This window comes from Silurus meridionalis, chromosome 26 (assembly GCF_014805685.1).
Source record: "Silurus meridionalis isolate SWU-2019-XX chromosome 26, ASM1480568v1, whole genome shotgun sequence".
Classification (NCBI taxonomy): Eukaryota; Metazoa; Chordata; class Actinopteri; order Siluriformes; family Siluridae; genus Silurus; species Silurus meridionalis.
In genome coordinates this window covers 12,488,039-12,505,480 of record NC_060909.1, presented here as the reverse complement: position 1 = coordinate 12,505,480, position 17,442 = coordinate 12,488,039, and the positions used below count along the sequence as shown (strand labels likewise).

The following is a 17,442-nucleotide window of genomic DNA, read 5'->3' as shown; positions in this document are numbered from 1 at the left end:
GTGGCCAGACAAAAGCCACTCCTAAGTAACCAGCAAATGACAGCCAAAGGCAACTGAAGGACTCACAAACCATGAGAAACAAAGATTGAACTCTGTGGCCTGAATGCCAAGTGTCATGTCTTGCATCGCTACAGTGAAGCATGGTGGTGGCAGCATCATGCTGTGGAGATGTTATTTAGAGGCAGAAACTAAGAGACTGGTCAGGATTGAGGAAAAGATGAATGCAGCAATGTATAGAGACATCCTTGACGAAAACCTGCTCCAGAGCACTCTAGACCTCGGACTGAAGTGATGGTTCATCTTCCAACAGAACAACGACCCTTAGCACACAGCCAAGAAAACAAAGGAGTGGCTACAGGACGACTCTGTGAATGTCCTTGAGTGGCCCAGCCAGAGCCCATACTTGAACCCGATTGAACTTCTGAAAATAACTATGCACCAACGCTTCCCATCTAACCTGATGCAGCTTGTGAGGTTCTGCAAAGAAGAAACTGCCCAAAAAAAATGGTTGAGGCTGTAATTGGTGCCAAAGGTGCTTTCACATTGTCATTGGGGGTATTGTTTGTAGAAATTTGAGGAAAATAATGAATTTTCTCCATTTTGGAATAAGGCTGTAACATAACTTATGTGGAAAAGCTGAAGCACTATGAATACTTTCCGGATACACTGTAATGCATGAATACATAGTAGTCTTTAATTATGATATTTAACATTGACAGGTTTCATGTAATTGAAACTATACAACACTATTAAAAGTATCAGCAAAGCTCCATTTACATATAAATAAGCAGGGAATTAATGTCATTAATGTGTGAAAATAAATAACCTGAGACTTCCGAATAATGTGGAATAAGGCATGAAAAATGTAATATTCAAAAATATATGAATAAATAAAATAACCCTAATGAATCAAATCTTTCTGCGTAATAGGAATTATTAAAATAAATAAATCATTTGAATACAAATTTTAAAGACAGCAAATGGTACCTCAATTTCCTGAATTCTTTTTACCCAAACCATTATTTTTCTTTTTATTAAACTCCAACTTGACATGACAGTGGGTTTTATGCTCAACCCTAGTTCTTCCTGGTATCTTCCAAGCTTCTGAGAGCAGAAAACACCTTCAAACAAAGCTCAGTGTAGCATGAAGCCACAGCGCCACAAAGCACATGTACAGCATTATTTCCATTCAGAGCGTGATGCAGGACTGGATCTGTACGATAGAAGTCGAATTACTATCTGAAGGCGTAGTGGGATCATTATTCTGAAGTTATGTAGTCTCTCTTTCACACACAGATTAAACACTGCTCGGGACAATTAACAGCAAATCCCGAGTGTAAAGTCTTTAATGTCTTATATTCCGCAGTGACAAAGAAATCTGTTTAAACACAGTGTGTTTCTGCAGATACGCCTCTCACTCTGCTCACATCTTCATGTCTGTGGAGCTGAAAACTTAGGACAAAATGGAATCAGTACATTTATACCCTGATCCTCATCTTCTTTGTTTGGAGAATTTTTTTTTTTTTTTTTTTTAATGAAAGACGTTTTTGCTCATCTGCACACCATGCATGTAATGAGGTTTAATTAAACTGTATAAATTTTTGGACAATTTATTATTAATATTCTAATACCTTTGCAATAATTCAGTTTTGCTTGCATTAACAATTCAGCATGAATTTGGTTTGTTAAATAGTATACTATTATTAACAATTGCATTCATCATTTACATTTTCATTTTTTCCAACTTTTTTTGAAATTGGGTTTGCACACATTGAGTTCATACCACTTTCGTACTTTTACCTTTTTTTTCCGGATTGTATTACGTTCATAAACCCGTTGTCGCTTACATTATAGCAGCTGTAAACGATTATTCCCTCATCAGTTTCTCTTTGCTCTTTCTGAAGTTAATGAACCATAAAAGAAAGCACAGAGAAGCATAAAAACACAACAGTAAAACCATAGAAACATAAAGACAATCAACCCACACAGGAAATAAGCAGGCATGAGTACACGATAACCACAACCTGGGTGTCAGACAACTACCACCATCAAAAACAAGCGAAGACATTGAGTGAGCTGCAACTTGTGACTTAAATACTATATGACAAAAATCCTGGCTGATGGGAAACACCTATTTTGGCATTATAGCATTAGCTCTGACACTGGAGACTCCTTCCATATCATATGTACCATATCATAAATCACAATTTGTTCTTCACTTGATGTGCATTTTTTTGAAAACAACAATAGCAGCACTGTGTTTGGTGGTTTTGTGGATCGTTCTTTTTTCAGCTCCACTCTGTCTGGAGTCAAAACTAAAAAATCCTCTGTGTGTGATTAAATCCAGCCATTTACCAGTGACTTCTTGAAATTTGCTAATGAAATGTACTTTTCGAGAGAATTTCGGTGCTGGAAGTAGCATTGTTAACATGTTCTTTCACTTGTCTGACATTTAAAGCTTGATGATTCGCTGCTAATCCCACTTAGACGTCGTCAGTAATTTAGCTCGATGCGATGCGTGGTTTATTATCTCGGGTCTCAAGGAATCTGTTCTAAAAGCAGCTATAGGCATGCCAAAGGCCAGAGCGAAATGATAATTGCGATAAAAGTCAGTGGGTGCAACACTGATTAAATCCAATCATTTACAGGGTCCTCAAAAGGGACTTTAAATTAGCAGCGATGAAAGAATAATTCTAATAAAAAAAAAAAAACTAATCTAATTAAACTGCCTTTTATTTTCTTCTTCAACTTCAGTTACCACCATTTCATAAATATTCATCGCTTTTAACCTTATGTATAAAACATGAGTGTGTGTGTGTGTGGGGGTGGGTGGGTGTGTGTGTGTGTGTGTGTGTGTGTGTGTGGGGGGTAGTGGGTACAGGGGACTTTTTAAAAGTACATGAAATATGATCCAGGTTTGTAATCACAATCCTTGTTTGCATATTTGATGAAATGTAACTTCTTGGACTGATGAGGTGCCTAATAATGTGAAAGAGAAAAACAGAAATGATTTGCATGTGTGCTTTGGCTGCAAAAACATTTCAATAAACAAATAAATAAATGCAATACAAATAAACATTTATTGTAACAACAACAACAACAAAATAATACTAATAATACTAATAACAATAACAACAATAATACATTCCTTTCACTTATATGCAAAAAGCATATATATATATATATATATATATATATATATATATATATATATATATATATATATATATATATATATATATATATATGCAACTTTGTGGTAACAGACCACATATGACTTTGATGTTACTAAACCTTATATCTACCAATTTAGCATGATATGTGCATTGCAAATTCATGTGTACGCCATATTTAATGTGCACATGTACTTTTTCAGCAGATTTACATTTTATTCTTCGGTTTTACAATCTTCTCTTTAATTTTAGGGAACCACAGCCAAATCTCCAGAGCCATAGTGGCCATCAGAGTGCTCGATATAAATGACAACGCTCCTGAATTCCCCACCGAGTACGAAGCTTTTCTTTGTGAAAATGGAAAACCCGGTCAGGTAAGCAATCATCTCTCTTATATATCTTTTGTGTTTGCTTTTCATTTTGCGTTTAATCACACGTTGTTTGTGTTTAAATGTTTTATTTGGTTTATCCTGTTTAGGTATTCCTTAACGTAAAACCAAAAAAGAGAACCTAGTACACACATCATTTAATCAGTAACCCAGAAGCTATTGCGCCACCACAAAGCAAAGTTCTTGAGCTCCAGGGATTCTGTATCATGGCTAACTCTGAGCATTGGCACCAGTTTCCTGGAATATTGAAAGTATAAAATGTTACTATTATAGATTTAACCAACTAGTGTAAATATTTTGATCAATTACAAGTTAATACTCTTCTGAATTTTTATTTACTGTTGACTGCGCAAGCCCCCATGCTGACACCATGACACGTGTTCAACTGAATACTTTAATGTCTTTCTGCAAAGGAATTCTGAAATGCAGAAGTTATTTGCTTTTTCTTAGCCAGAGGTCAGAAATTCAAAGTTGCAAGTTGCAGCATCAGACACAATCTGCCCTGACTATCAAAAATAAAAGCTCTGAACTAAAGTGCATTTTTATACATCCACCTTTAGAGTTAGTGTCTGTGCTTTAAAGTCACAAAATCCCAACATAGAAATATTTTAAAGGCAACACACATGTTACACACATCGAAACCTTTACAGACAGCACTCTATTGGGTTATTATTTGTGTTTGGTTGCATAGACTTTTCTGATTCCAAAGGCATATACCTATGAAACAGGAGTTTTTTTTAATAGAAAAGGAATAAAATAGACCCAATTTTGGGAAGAAAGAACCAGGCCAACTTTCAGAATCCTAAGCAGCCAAGTAAATTAAATGTTATTTAAAATCCTGACTCTACTTTTCATTCTTGCTTTTATGTTACATCATATTACATTTGACAGCAAATAAAATTATATTTTCCCTCCAGTTTGCAATTTCTATCCTTGAATTTTTTCCTAGTTTAATCAAGTAATTGTGTTAAAAGGCATCAGTCTAGGTGCTGGTGATAAACTCTGTCCAATATGCTGCTACCAAGTGTTTGGACACCTGACTTTTCCAGATCCACCAGTCTGTGGTTCTTCCCCAAACTGGTACCACAAAGTTTTGTACCACACATTTTTTTTTTTTTATTGTAGCAGCATTTAATTTTTCCTTCACTTGAACTAGGAGATCCAGTTCTGCTCCATCATGATAATGCCTCTGTGCACAAATCCAACTTCATGAAGATATGGTTTACATTGGTTAGAGTAAATGATCTTGAGTGGCCTGCTATAGAGCTCTGACCTCATTCTTATGAAACACGTTTATGATGAAATGTATTTAGACTGCACCCCAGGCCAAATCACCCTACATAAAATCCTGACTAGTAATGACCACAGATCTCCACACTACACTTCAACATCTAGTGGAACATCTTCCTAGAAGAGTGGAAATTATTATAACAGCCAATGGGAACTAAATGTGAAATGGGATGTTCAAAAACATACACAAATCTTATGGTCAGGTGTCCACAAACTTCAAACAATATAGTGGAACTATACCATAAAAAGCCTATGTTACATTCAGGTGATTAAATGATTTGAAACCAAAGCATAGACATTCAACTTATCATTACTCTAAAGACCCCGAACTTTCCCTACGTAAATCACATGTATAGAGTCTGAGTTCAAACCAAAATCCTTTGAGCATTCTTTCATACTACTTTTGTGTAATAATGTATGTAATAATGTGTGTAACTATTCTAGAGCAGAATACATTAATGGTTTACAATCCCACTATCTGTTGTCAGATCCCCCATTCTCTGTTTTCTGTCAATTGTTCATTCTCATGAAGTCTCAGGAAGTTTTTAACCACCACTGAATCCTCAGGCTTGCTTATTAGAGATCAGTAAAACAATGCATATTTATAAAAGCGCTTTAAATTATGTTTTGAAGCAGCCTATAAACACCCTGCCTTTTCACTCTCCTTGAACTGTTATTGCTGCATTTAATCAAATCTGCCCTTGTTTTAAGACATAAACACACCAGTGTTCACTTTATAAAGAATTCTAAATGGTCTACCCTCTACCCTTGGGATTCTCGCCTAAAAAACAAGGTTCAGTTTGGTACCTTTTTCTATTCCAGGATTGGACCAGATAAAACCAGAGTTTGAAGGTCTCTGTACAACTATAAGGCTCTTAGTATCAAGTTCAGGATAAAGGGTCCGTTAGCTATCTCAAACTTTTGCGTCATTCACAGTTCCCTACTCTAAGGAATTCACTTTCTGCATCCATTGTCGGGTTTTTCTATTCGGCAAAATAACAAGGACAAGCATTGTGTCAGGTTCCGCATTTTGAATGAGGCGTCCATCATGAAGAGAAACGGTTTGTCCTGAACCACTCTGGCAGATTTATGGACGGAGAAGGACAAGGAAAAAAATGTGAGAATGACAGCACATGGAGCGTGGATAAAGGTCTCGAGTTTCAGAAGTGAATGGAACAAATTTTTCATCATGTCCAGGCTGCTGTCTTAATGAATGAGGACTTATATATGTGTGTGTGTGTGTGTGTGTGTGTGTGTGTGTGTGTGTGTGTGTATATACAGGTGATCCAGACCATCAGCGCTATGGACAAAGACAATCCAGCTCAAGGACACATGTTCCACTACAGACTGGAGATGCTGAACAACCCAAACTTCACCATTAAAAACAACTTAGGTGAGAAAAAGTAGCACACACACACACACACACACACACACACACACACACACACAAAACACCCTAGACAAACAGTCAGCGAAAGAAAGAAAGAAAGAAAGAAAGAAAGAAAGAAAGAAAGAAAGAAAGAAAGAAAGAAAGAAAGACATACCTAGAGAGAGATACCGAGGTGGGAAGATTGAGGCAAAAAGAAAGGCAGAGAGATATATAAAGATAGATAAAGAGAGATAAAATACAAAGAGAGTAAGAGGCAGAATGAGAGCAGAAATAAAGGGGAAATAAAGAGAGAGAGAGAGAGAGAGAGAAATAGCCAGATATAAAGAGAGAGCACAAGAGATTGAAAGAGAGAGAAAGACAAACAGTAAATCTACACAGGGCAGTGCAGGCGAAGCTGGGTGATGAAGTGGAATAATTGTTACTTATTTCACAGTATTGGAAAATGAAACAACACACTTCTGACCAATCAGAATCCAGAGTTGAAGATCGCAGTGGTGTAAAACTCTTCATTCCTGACTTTGAGACACTAAGGAGTTATTCAGGTCTGTGTAACAAAGTATGCAGTATAATAGTTGCATTATTCATCTTGTCGTCATGTGTTGCATAGAACACAGAAAACATCACAGATGCTGTCTTTCGTGTCGAACCCAATCCGGTGGGTTTATTGTGTCTGGAGGGGAGATCTGTCGGAATTAGTGTACCTAAAAGTTAGCAGCTGTGCATTCGCCTGGACATCAGCTAGTATCTTTTCTCCCCATTGCTTTTTGAAAGAAAGCAAATGAACAGCATCCGAGCAGTGCTTCTACTAAGCGTTTGAGGTTCAGCTCAGTGTGGGAGATTGTTAAGAGCCATAGTGCTGTGACAGATGGCTCTAAATTTGTTTGCTAAATACCATGATTGCTTTGGTGAGCTCTGTGTCTCGTGTCATTTAGCAGGAAGACGGTTGAGCGTAGGTTACTTGCGCAGAAAAAAGCCACTCTGCTCGTTGTATCATTCCTTCTGTCTATCATCAAGTCAGACTTTAGAAAATTCCTATTCTAGATCCAGACTGAAAAAAGCTTTGGATTTTCTACTAAAAACTAAGCATGCTGCAAAAAAAGGATGGAAAACAGCTCCAAGATAAAGGGGAGAAAAATGTATTCCTTCTCTAAAACAGAATGATACCTGCTTGAATGTAAAATAAAAAGATATAAAAGAAAGGAAAAGTGAAGTCAGGTTCCACAAAAAATAATTGTAAAAAAATAGAATAAAATAAAATAAATGTCCGCTCTATAAAAAAAACAAAAAAACAAAAAAAACAAAACAAATAAGAAATACTGTTTGCTAATGTCTCATGTTTAATGTATATATATATATATATATATATATATATATATATATATATATATATATATATATATATATATATATATATGTGAGCTTTACCAGAGGAAAGATGACCAACGTGAAACAATCGTGACACATAAATGGTGGTATAATATTTTAATCAAAGATGGCTATTGTCTGCGAAGAAAGAGAGCCTGTAAAAATTCTCAGACATTGACTTTCATAAATTCTATGGCTTACCTAAATTTTTTTGACTTGCCATTAAAATAGCTAAATAACAGCTCATAGCCTACAATTCATCAGGTGTCATCATCGTACAGTATACATACATATACCAAGATTAGTGCGATTTATAATTTCAGATGGTCCGTAAGTTACGATGGTTTGACTTACAATTTTTCTATCTTACGATGACGAGAGCGATACGACAAAATAGTAAAAATATTACAAATTTCACGCAACAGTCACAGGCAGCAGCGTACGATGTATGATTTGTTGGACGCGCAGCTGGGATGAGCGTATCATTTGCCCTGTGGGATGCCCCGCTCTCGCCAGCGGTCGACGGAGTAAAGTTTCTTATTGTGTGTTTCAAACAGCAATTTTAGTGATAAAAGCAAAAGTCTTCCAAGCACCCAAGTATGTCTCCTGCTGGTAGTGAAAAATAAGAAGAGGAAAGCCATCAGTTTGGAGCAGGAAATAAAAATTATAAATCAGCATGAAGCAGGAAAGACTGTCACAGTCATAGCACCATCTTCGACTTTTTTCTTTGATATTTTTGACTTACGATGAGGTCGTCATAACGTATCTCCATCGTAAAAAGAGGACTACCTGTATATTAATAGATTATTAAAATCACTCAATTTATAGAACTTTGGAAACACCTAGTCTTTTATTGTTTGGTTCTATGTGTTTAACATGCAACAAACTAGATAAAAGGAAAAAAAAAAACACTGAAGGATTAAGCAGATGAGTACAAATTTGACATTTTTGGTTCTAACTTAAGAACTTAATTTTCCTTCAAAATTTTCCTCAAATCGATTCAGAAAGGTCCATTCATACAAGATAATTTACCTATGTTTTTTTACTAGTTTGCTAATTGCTAGCATCTTAAAATCTTGTGTATGTAAACAAGTATTTTGCCTAGAGAAATCTCTAAGAGCAAAAACAGCTATTTTAATGGCTGAGTAAGCAATTAATAATCAGCAGTAACCAGTAGTGATTGTGTCCCATAAGGAGCTCTTTTCTCTGCCAAAGGTTTGTAAGTAAAACAAGCTTTTATCTGGCAAGACCAGGTACAGATTACTCTTATATATCTAACCATATTTATACTAAGAAATACTTGAAATGAAGAATAATAATGAACATTGAAATGAAGCTTTTTAACTCAATTCATTTTTGGGCTTATTTTGACAAACTGACTCAAATGTACCTCATACGAAAATGTATACACTGTATAATGTGTATATATACACTCACTGTTTACTTTTTGAAACATGGAGGTGGAAGCTTAATAGAGCAGGGAAGAGTTGACGTCCAAGCTCTGTTAATGTTATTTAGAGAGAAAACTGTCAGCTGGCATATTATCAATCATGAATCGGCCTTCCCAGTCACCGCACCTAAATCATATTGAGCTGGTCTGGGATGAACTGAATCACAAGGTCAGAAAGAAATCTCCAACATGCCAAGTTTTCCAAAAGGCTTGGCAAAGTATTTTAGCTAAAATTTTAGAGAAACAATGAATGTATAAAGAGTGTATTATATTAGTATGTAAATAGTAAATAGTATATTAGTGTGTAAATAGTTATTTATGCTAAGGGAAGATTTCACTTTAAAAATAAAGTGTAACATCTGTGCATATTGTCAAGTCAAGTTTATTTCTACAGTGCTTTTCACAACGGACATTGTCTTAAAGCAGCTTTACAGAATTTAAGAGTTGTGGTGAGCAATTGGTATTTATTCATAATTAGCAGCCATGGCGACTGTGGCAAGGAAAAACTCCCTTAGATGTTATCAGGAAGAAACCTTGAGAGGAACCAGACTCAAAAGGGAACCCATCCCCATTTTGGTGATATCAAGGGTGTGATTATAAATCTTTAAAACAATAAAAAAAACACCATAGAGTGAGAACTACCATGAGCACTGGAATGTAAGATAATGAGGAATGTCCGTTCTACAGTCTTACACAGTCATTTGAGATTATGGAACGAGGAGCTACTGAGCAACTCATAAAATAGCTTAACGATTGAGATCATCATAGATCCAACACCAGCTTTTCCATGCCAGAGCCTTTGAACATTCAAAGAGGTCCAATGTCCAAACATTACATGAGGTGGAATCCAAATGCCGCTGGTATGTCAAATCTTCATACTGTTCCATAACGTAGTTTGTTGCATAGAAAGAAAAGTAACATGCATGTATGGTTTAAAAAACTGATAAAAGTCTACATGCTTCCAAACATTCGATATACTCTGTAAGAAAAAATAGGAAAAAGAAAAAAAAAAAAAAAAACAGAAGGAAAAAGACAAGCTTTCTTTCGGAAAATCAACAACACCTCTCTCTTTCAGTCAATACAATCAATGTCAATCCTAGGAGGATAAAATGGAAGCATGCCCTTAAAATGAAAAAAAAAGGGGGGGGGGAATGACGACACTCTTTTCCTTTCTAAAAAGAATGTAGAATATGTGGTTTTAGCAAGAGATCTGAAGAAGAGAGAAAATGAAGCAGGAGTCTGGGGAATTTTTCAGGTCAGCCACTATTCAGTCGTGTTATGAAGAAATTGACCTTTGATCTCACACTTCAATACAGTGTTGATTGAGAATAGAGCAGCAGACGGCAGTGATTTCCTATTTCATTCAGCTCTCAAATTCTGGGAAACTTTAATAATGCTCTGCCACAGCGAGGCCAAAGGTAATGATTAGATAATGCTTAAAACTGTAATTACTAGGTAAGGAATAATTATAGTGTAGATGCACCCACTATTATTACGGAAGATTATAAGGACTTGAAGAGCAGAAATCAGCGGCCACACAAAAAACAATCAGGCCACAGATTCAGCGTCGGCTCTGAACCTGAAACAAATGCATTCGTATCAATGATTTGTTTTTTATTTGAATAAAAATGAAAAACAAAAGCACTGCCTGGTATGTTATAGTATAATTTGTCTTAGTCTGAGGTGTAGAGATCAGTGTATAAATAAAGACAAGATGCAATAAATAGGGATGTACGAGTTCAGAAATAATGCAGCTTGTCAGAGGAGTATCGTATGAACGCTCTTGTATGGGCAAGTTTTCTGAATAAAAAAAAAAGAAACCTTTCCTTCAAAAGGTCATTTTATCTTCATGTAAGGACAGTGTGTTTTCATGGTGAGTCTGAAGCGCTAAGTTCCCCGAGGGGTTTGTGGTAAAAATGGTCAAAGATAGAAATCAATGTCAAATGGCAGGGAGCAAAATCCGGAAGCAAAAATAAAGCTAGATGTATAAAGGATGTTAAATAATGCTTACAAAAATATGTGAAAATTGCTTTCAAAAAATTATAATATAATAGTAATTATTATTATTAGAGAAGAAACTTACAGGAGCTCCAAACAGGTAGGATTTATACTTTAACTTATTTTACAAAGAGAAAGATTATAAGAAGAAGAGAAGAAATGAAAAAGTAAAAGAAATAGAAAATGATAAGGAAAATGCAGACGAAGAAAAACAAAAAAAACGGTGAAGAACAAAAAGTGAAAGAAGAAAAAGTAACAGAAGAAGAAAATGATAGTGTTGTGCTGATAATTATAAAAAGAAGAAAAAAAAGAGAATAGAAAAGGGAGAAAGAAGAACATAAATGAAAAAGAAGAATATGTTGAAGCAGAGCAAGATGTAGAGGAAGAAGTAGAAAACAAAGAACCACAACTCTTTTTTTTTGTCATTCATAAGGCAAAAAATAGTATGTCCTCTGACTGTCTAAAGTGAAACACATTTCTCGTCAGTGTCAGCATATTGATGATTACGCACATTTTTGTTATTTTATTTGATCTGATGTTCACATCCCTGTGAATGAGCTGTGATTACAGAAACAATAACGTATCAGAACAAGTTTATTAATACAAACAGGCGATTTGAAGCTGCACTACTGTCAGAAAATCAGTGAGGTAAAAATAAACTAATTGTGAACAAAAAAACAAGCAGATATATTTGACACTGAAAGTTTAGAAATAATTGAACTTGGATGTGAAAATGTCTTCTAAAAGGAAGTGGAGATTAGCTGTTGTTCCTCTGTTAAAATGAGAAAAAAGATATTATGACTGGTACATTTTTTTCATTCTGTATCCTTTAATGGAGAACAATAAAGCCGGAAATGTTTCATTAATTAGAATGATAAAGGGATGGAAAGTATTTGAAAATAATTGCTTCTTGATATTAGCCAGACGCAAAATCGTCACCTTTGTATTTTTCATTAACGTGTTTATTAGCTTAAATGAAATCTGTGCCGGATTCTCCTTCGGCGGGAAAAGTTGCTTCAGGGTGCACTTTGTTTTCACATAAAGGTGATGCGTTTGAGACCTGAGGACGGCTTTCATGATGAAAAAAGTCATTTCCGGAGCTCATTTATTCCACTCATCACTGCATTATCTTAATGTTCACGCCACCTTGAAGCTTTTCTCTTTCCACCTACTTTATTCGGTTTCTCTCCCCTGAACATACGGAACGTCTGAGACTGTTAGATGATTAGAAAGCCATTTGTGGTTCACAGGAGATTCTTGCAGGAGTATAAAGCACAAATATGAAGCAAAAAGATGATGAAGAAGTAGATAATGAACACTGAGACGCATTGAAGAAGCTGGAGAACTTTATTCTGCTTTCTTTTCCCCCCTCACTCACTACATTTTCACAAGGATCAGAGTTTTATTGCTCTGCCTCCAGCAAATATTTTACAAAACCACTGAAGAACAAATCAAATTTATTTACTTTTTAAGCCTCCTTCTGGGTTTTCTGCTTTGCAATGTTCTATCCTGTTGTTCCAGCTTACCTTCTCATTTTATAGCCATAATGTTTCCAGGCACCTGGTCCTCAGATGTACTTTTGCCGCGTATTCAAAGAGAGTTTAAATTATATTGCCTAGCATTAGCGATGAATATTATAAAATGTTATACATACTCAGAAATAGTGCCATGTTAAATCGTGTTAGCAAGCTGCTAAATATTGTTACATTAGATATAATACTAAATCATATCATAGTTTCACATTCTTCATGTTGTTTTACCTTTGAACATTGTAAAAATACAATAAAAAAATCCTTCGACATCCTATTGAGATTTTAGCTAGTAAGCTTACATTAGCTAGCTAGTTTTACAGCATATAAAAAATTATTGTAAAATATTTTTTATTAGCTTATTTTATATATCTAGCATTAGCAAAGATTACTAAAGATATCATTTTCAGTATAAAGTAAAAAAAAATATATATATATATATATATATATATATATATATATATATATATATATATATATATATATATACACAAACAAATTCTGCCAGGTTAGCTCATGTAGCTATGTAATTGACTTAAAAAAAAAAAAAAAAAAAAAGTATGATTTTAATTTCTCAGAGGAATACTAAAGTTAAATTCTGTGAACTACCTATTGATTTTGAACATTTGATTTCTTGAAGAAATCCTGTAATACATTCTTTCCCCGGAAATAAGCCCTAGTTAAGATCGTCAGTCGGCATTTACGGTAGTGCCATAAATATTTTGCAACACACGATGATTTATTAAATTATAAAATATTAATATAATAAATTATTATATTAATATAATATTAATATATTATAATAATTATTGTAATATAAATATAATACAGGTAATATGCAATATATTTACTGAAATATATGTAAATAACGAATCAGGTGACTTTGTATGAGAGGTATAGTAAATAGATGACCAATCAGAGTACAGGTTGTATCAGGTAAAAAATATGACATCCCCAAAAATAAGCCCTACCATGTCTTTTGAAGCAATAATGAATATAAAACCAAGATCCGGTAACACATATCTTGTCTCAAAGTGTACATGTTATCATTAAAATACAGTGCTCTGAAAAAGTGTTGGCTTTTTTTTTTTTTTTTACTTGTTTGTCACACTTTAATGTTTCAGATCATCAAACAAATTTAAATATTAGTAAAAGATAACATAAGTGAACACAACATGCCTTTTAAATGAAGATTTCTATTATTGAGGGAAAACAAAATCCAAAACTACATGGTCCTGTGTGAAAAAGTGTTTGCCCCTAAACCTAATAACTGGTTGGGCCGCCCTTAGCAGCAACAACTGCAATCAAGCATTTGCAATAACTTGCAATGAGTCTGTTACAGCGCTGTGGAGGAATTTTGCTCAACTCATCTATGCAGAACCAGAACTCAGCCACATTGGAGGGTTTTCGAGCATAAGCCGCCTTTTTAAGGTCATGCCACAGCATCTTAATAGGATTCAGGTCAGGACTTTGACAAGGCCACACAAAAGTTTTAATTTGTTTTTTCTTCAGATATTTAGTGGTGGACTTGCTGGTGTGTTTTGGATCATTGTCCTGCTGCAGAACCCAAGTTTGCTTCAGCTTGAGGTCACGAACAGATGGCCGAACATTTTCCTTCAGGATTTTTTGGTAAACAGCAGAATTCATGGTTCCATTTATCACAGCAAGTCTTCCAGGTCCTGAAGCAGCAAAACAGCCCCAGACTATCACACTACCGCCACCATATTTTACTGTTGGTATGATGTTCTTTTTCTGAAATGCAGTGTTACTTTCTACGCCAGATGTAATGGGACACACACTTTCCAAAAAGTTAAACTTTTGTCTCGTCCATCCACAGAGTACTTTTCCAAAAGTCCAAAAGATGTTTTCTGCCAAAACTGAGACAAGCCTTTGTGTTCTTTTTGCTCAGCAGCGGTTTTCGGCTTGGAACTCGCTATGCAGACAATTTTGCCCAGTCTCTTTCTCAAATCAAACAAAATCAAATTTTCTTATGGTGGAGTCATGAACACTGACCTTAACTGAGGCAAGTGAGGCCTGCAGTTCTTTGGATGTTGTTGTGGGGTCTTTTGTGACCTTTTGAATGAGTCTTTGTTGTGCTTTTGGGGTAATTTTGGTCGGCTGGCCACTCCTGTTTCATGTTTTTGCCATTTGTGAATGATGGCTTTCACTGTGGTTTGCTGGAGTCCCAAAGCATTGAAATGGCTTTATAACCTTTTTCAGACTGATAGATCCCAATTACTTGGAATTTATTTGAGTCTCGGCATGATGTCTAGCTTTTGAGGATCTTTTGGTCTACTTCACTTTGTCAGGCAGGTCCTATTTAAGAGATTTCTTGATTGTGAACAGGTGTGGCAGTAATTAGGCCTGAGTGTGGCTAGAGAAATTGAGCTCAGGTGTGATAAACCACAGTTTTAACAGGGGTGCAAACACTTCACATAGGTCTATTCAGTTTTGGAATTTGTTTTTCAATAATAAAAACCTTCATTTAAAAACTGCACGTTGTGTTTCACTTGTGTTATCTTTTACTAATATTTTAATTAGTGTGACAAACATGCAAAAAAAAAAAAAAGAAATCGGGACTTTTTTTTACACTACACACACTATATATATATATATATATATATATATATATATATATATATATATATATATATATATATATAAAAGCCAGTACATCTTCCATAAGGGTTGCTCTTTTTCCACTTCTCAGACAATTCTATCAGCATCCTGGCAAAACATGACTCATTTCGTCGTCAGAAACAGGAAGTGTACCTGCTGCCTATCGTGGTGAGTGACGACGGAGATCCGCCGATGAGCAGCACCAACACACTAACCATTCGAGTGTGTGGGTGCAGTAAAGATGGCGCAGTTCAGTCATGTAACGTCGAGGCCTTCGTCCTGCCCATCGGCCTCAGCATGGGGGCACTGATCGCCATCCTCGCCTGCATCATCCTGCTGCTGGGTACGAGCTTCTGAAATCCTCCACATGTTCTGTGTGGCACTGATGGAAACATGTAACAAATCTGTGTAACAAATCGGTAACATTACAGTTATAGTAAAATAGTAGATTATTTTATGCATTGCATTTAAACATCGTACATATTGTACATCGTACATATGTTTATATTTAGTTAATGAGTGCAGCATAATTTAGTTTGTCTAAATCTGGATTAACTTTGTTTTTCTAGTGATCGTGGTTCTATTCGTGACCCTGCGGCGGCACAAGAGCGAACCGCTGATCATTAAAGATGAGGAGGATGTTCGAGAAAACATCATCACATACGACGATGAGGGTGGTGGTGAGGAGGACACAGAGGCGTTTGACATCGCCACTCTGCAAAACCCAGACGGCATCAATGGCTTCCTGCCTCGCAAAGACATCAAACCCGAGCTGAGCTACAGCGTCCGTGCCGGACTCAGACCTGCAGCCAATGGCGTCGACATCGACGAGTTTATTAACGTCCGGCTCCACGAAGCTGATAATGACCCCACGGCACCTCCATATGATTCCATCCAGATCTACGGTTATGAAGGTCGAGGATCAATGGCTGGATCTTTGAGCTCGCTGGAAACTTCTTCATCAGATTCGGACCAGAATTTCGATTATCTCAGAGAGTGGGGTCCGCGTTTTAGAAGACTCGGAGAGCTCTACTCAGTGGGTGAGAGCGACAAAGAAACTTGAAGCATTACTTTTTTCACTTTCCTGACTTTTGCATCATGGTGCTCGCCAGATCACGATTAAAACATGTCTGTTTCAAAATGGCGGGAACCTCCTTTTATTTGGAAAACTGTAGATCCAAGCATACTAGGGTTAGTCATCCACATCAAAGTTGGCTGAACTTTACCACCACAGTGTCTGTCATAGGAGGTCACTGATTCTTGTGGAGTCTTTTAGATTCAGTGTTTTTGACTCGTCGTTTGTTCACTGTGACCACCGGAAATGTAGGTTCTTGTTGGTCACGTAAAGAGAAAGATGGAAAACAGTAAGAGTTTCACAGATGTGGATGAACGTCTGAGGCCTCCAAATGGTTCCAAACATCTTTGTAACATTATCCTGGCAATCTGGGGAAGCAAAGGAACCTTACAAAATCTACTCAAAAGCAATATATGGTCTACTATGTTGAATGTATGTGTGTGTTTAAAGGTGAGATAAGTGTAAAATATTGGCTTTAATAGATCTTAGTTGAGATAGCATTTGATACCAAGTGGCCGGATTTCCTGAAAAGCCTCGCGGCTTGCTTTATACAGCCCGTTTGTATTCGCGCTCTTAGTGTATTTCACACTCGAACATTAGTAGCCTACAACAGACTGAAGACAAAAAGAGAAATGTAGAAACAACGAGGCCTTCTTTTTAACAGAAGCAAACATTAAATACAGTTGTATTTAAACTTTTTTGAAAACATCAATCGTGTTTACTTCATTAGCGTAGTATGATTTATAAATATATGAATATTCATTGTCTGTTTTGTGCTTCTGGTATAAAAATATGGTGTCATTTTGGTTATTCTTTTTTTTTCTGCTTTGTTTCATTTGTCACTGCGATGCTCTTTCTGTAATCACTAATGTCAGAAATTCTGTACTGCAGTCCATGCAGAGGTCATCAACGATCCTGTTTACACCTGGTCATTTCATGCCTCTTGTTTAGAAAATCATACAGATTATATATATATATATATATATATATATATATATATATATATATATATATATATATATATATATATATATATAAAAGACACCCTTAATATGTTATGACTGAAACATTAACAAAATATCATAAATGACTTCTGGTTCTATATAAGAGGTCAGACCTTCACCCCCGTGCAATTGACAACTGAAACCTTTTTCAATATATTCA

The 17,442-nt window shown here is 35.7% G+C and overlaps 1 protein-coding gene across 4 annotated transcripts in view; it reads left to right on the top strand.

Annotated features, from left to right (window-relative positions):
• cdh8 (cadherin 8) overlaps positions 1-17,237 on the top strand; it is a 152,868-nt gene extending 135,631 nt beyond the window's left edge. For all 4 annotated transcript variants that reach the window (XM_046840660.1, XM_046840659.1, XM_046840661.1 and 1 more), the window contains 4 exons: positions 3,426-3,547; positions 6,134-6,245; positions 15,295-15,546; positions 15,773-17,237. In XM_046840660.1, the coding sequence (XP_046696616.1) occupies positions 3,426-3,547; positions 6,134-6,245; positions 15,295-15,546; positions 15,773-16,266 (980 nt within the window). In that variant the 3' untranslated portion in view covers positions 16,267-17,237. The remainder of the gene's footprint in view (positions 1-3,425; positions 3,548-6,133; positions 6,246-15,294; positions 15,547-15,772) is intronic.
• The last annotated feature ends 205 nt before the right edge of the window (positions 17,238-17,442 follow it).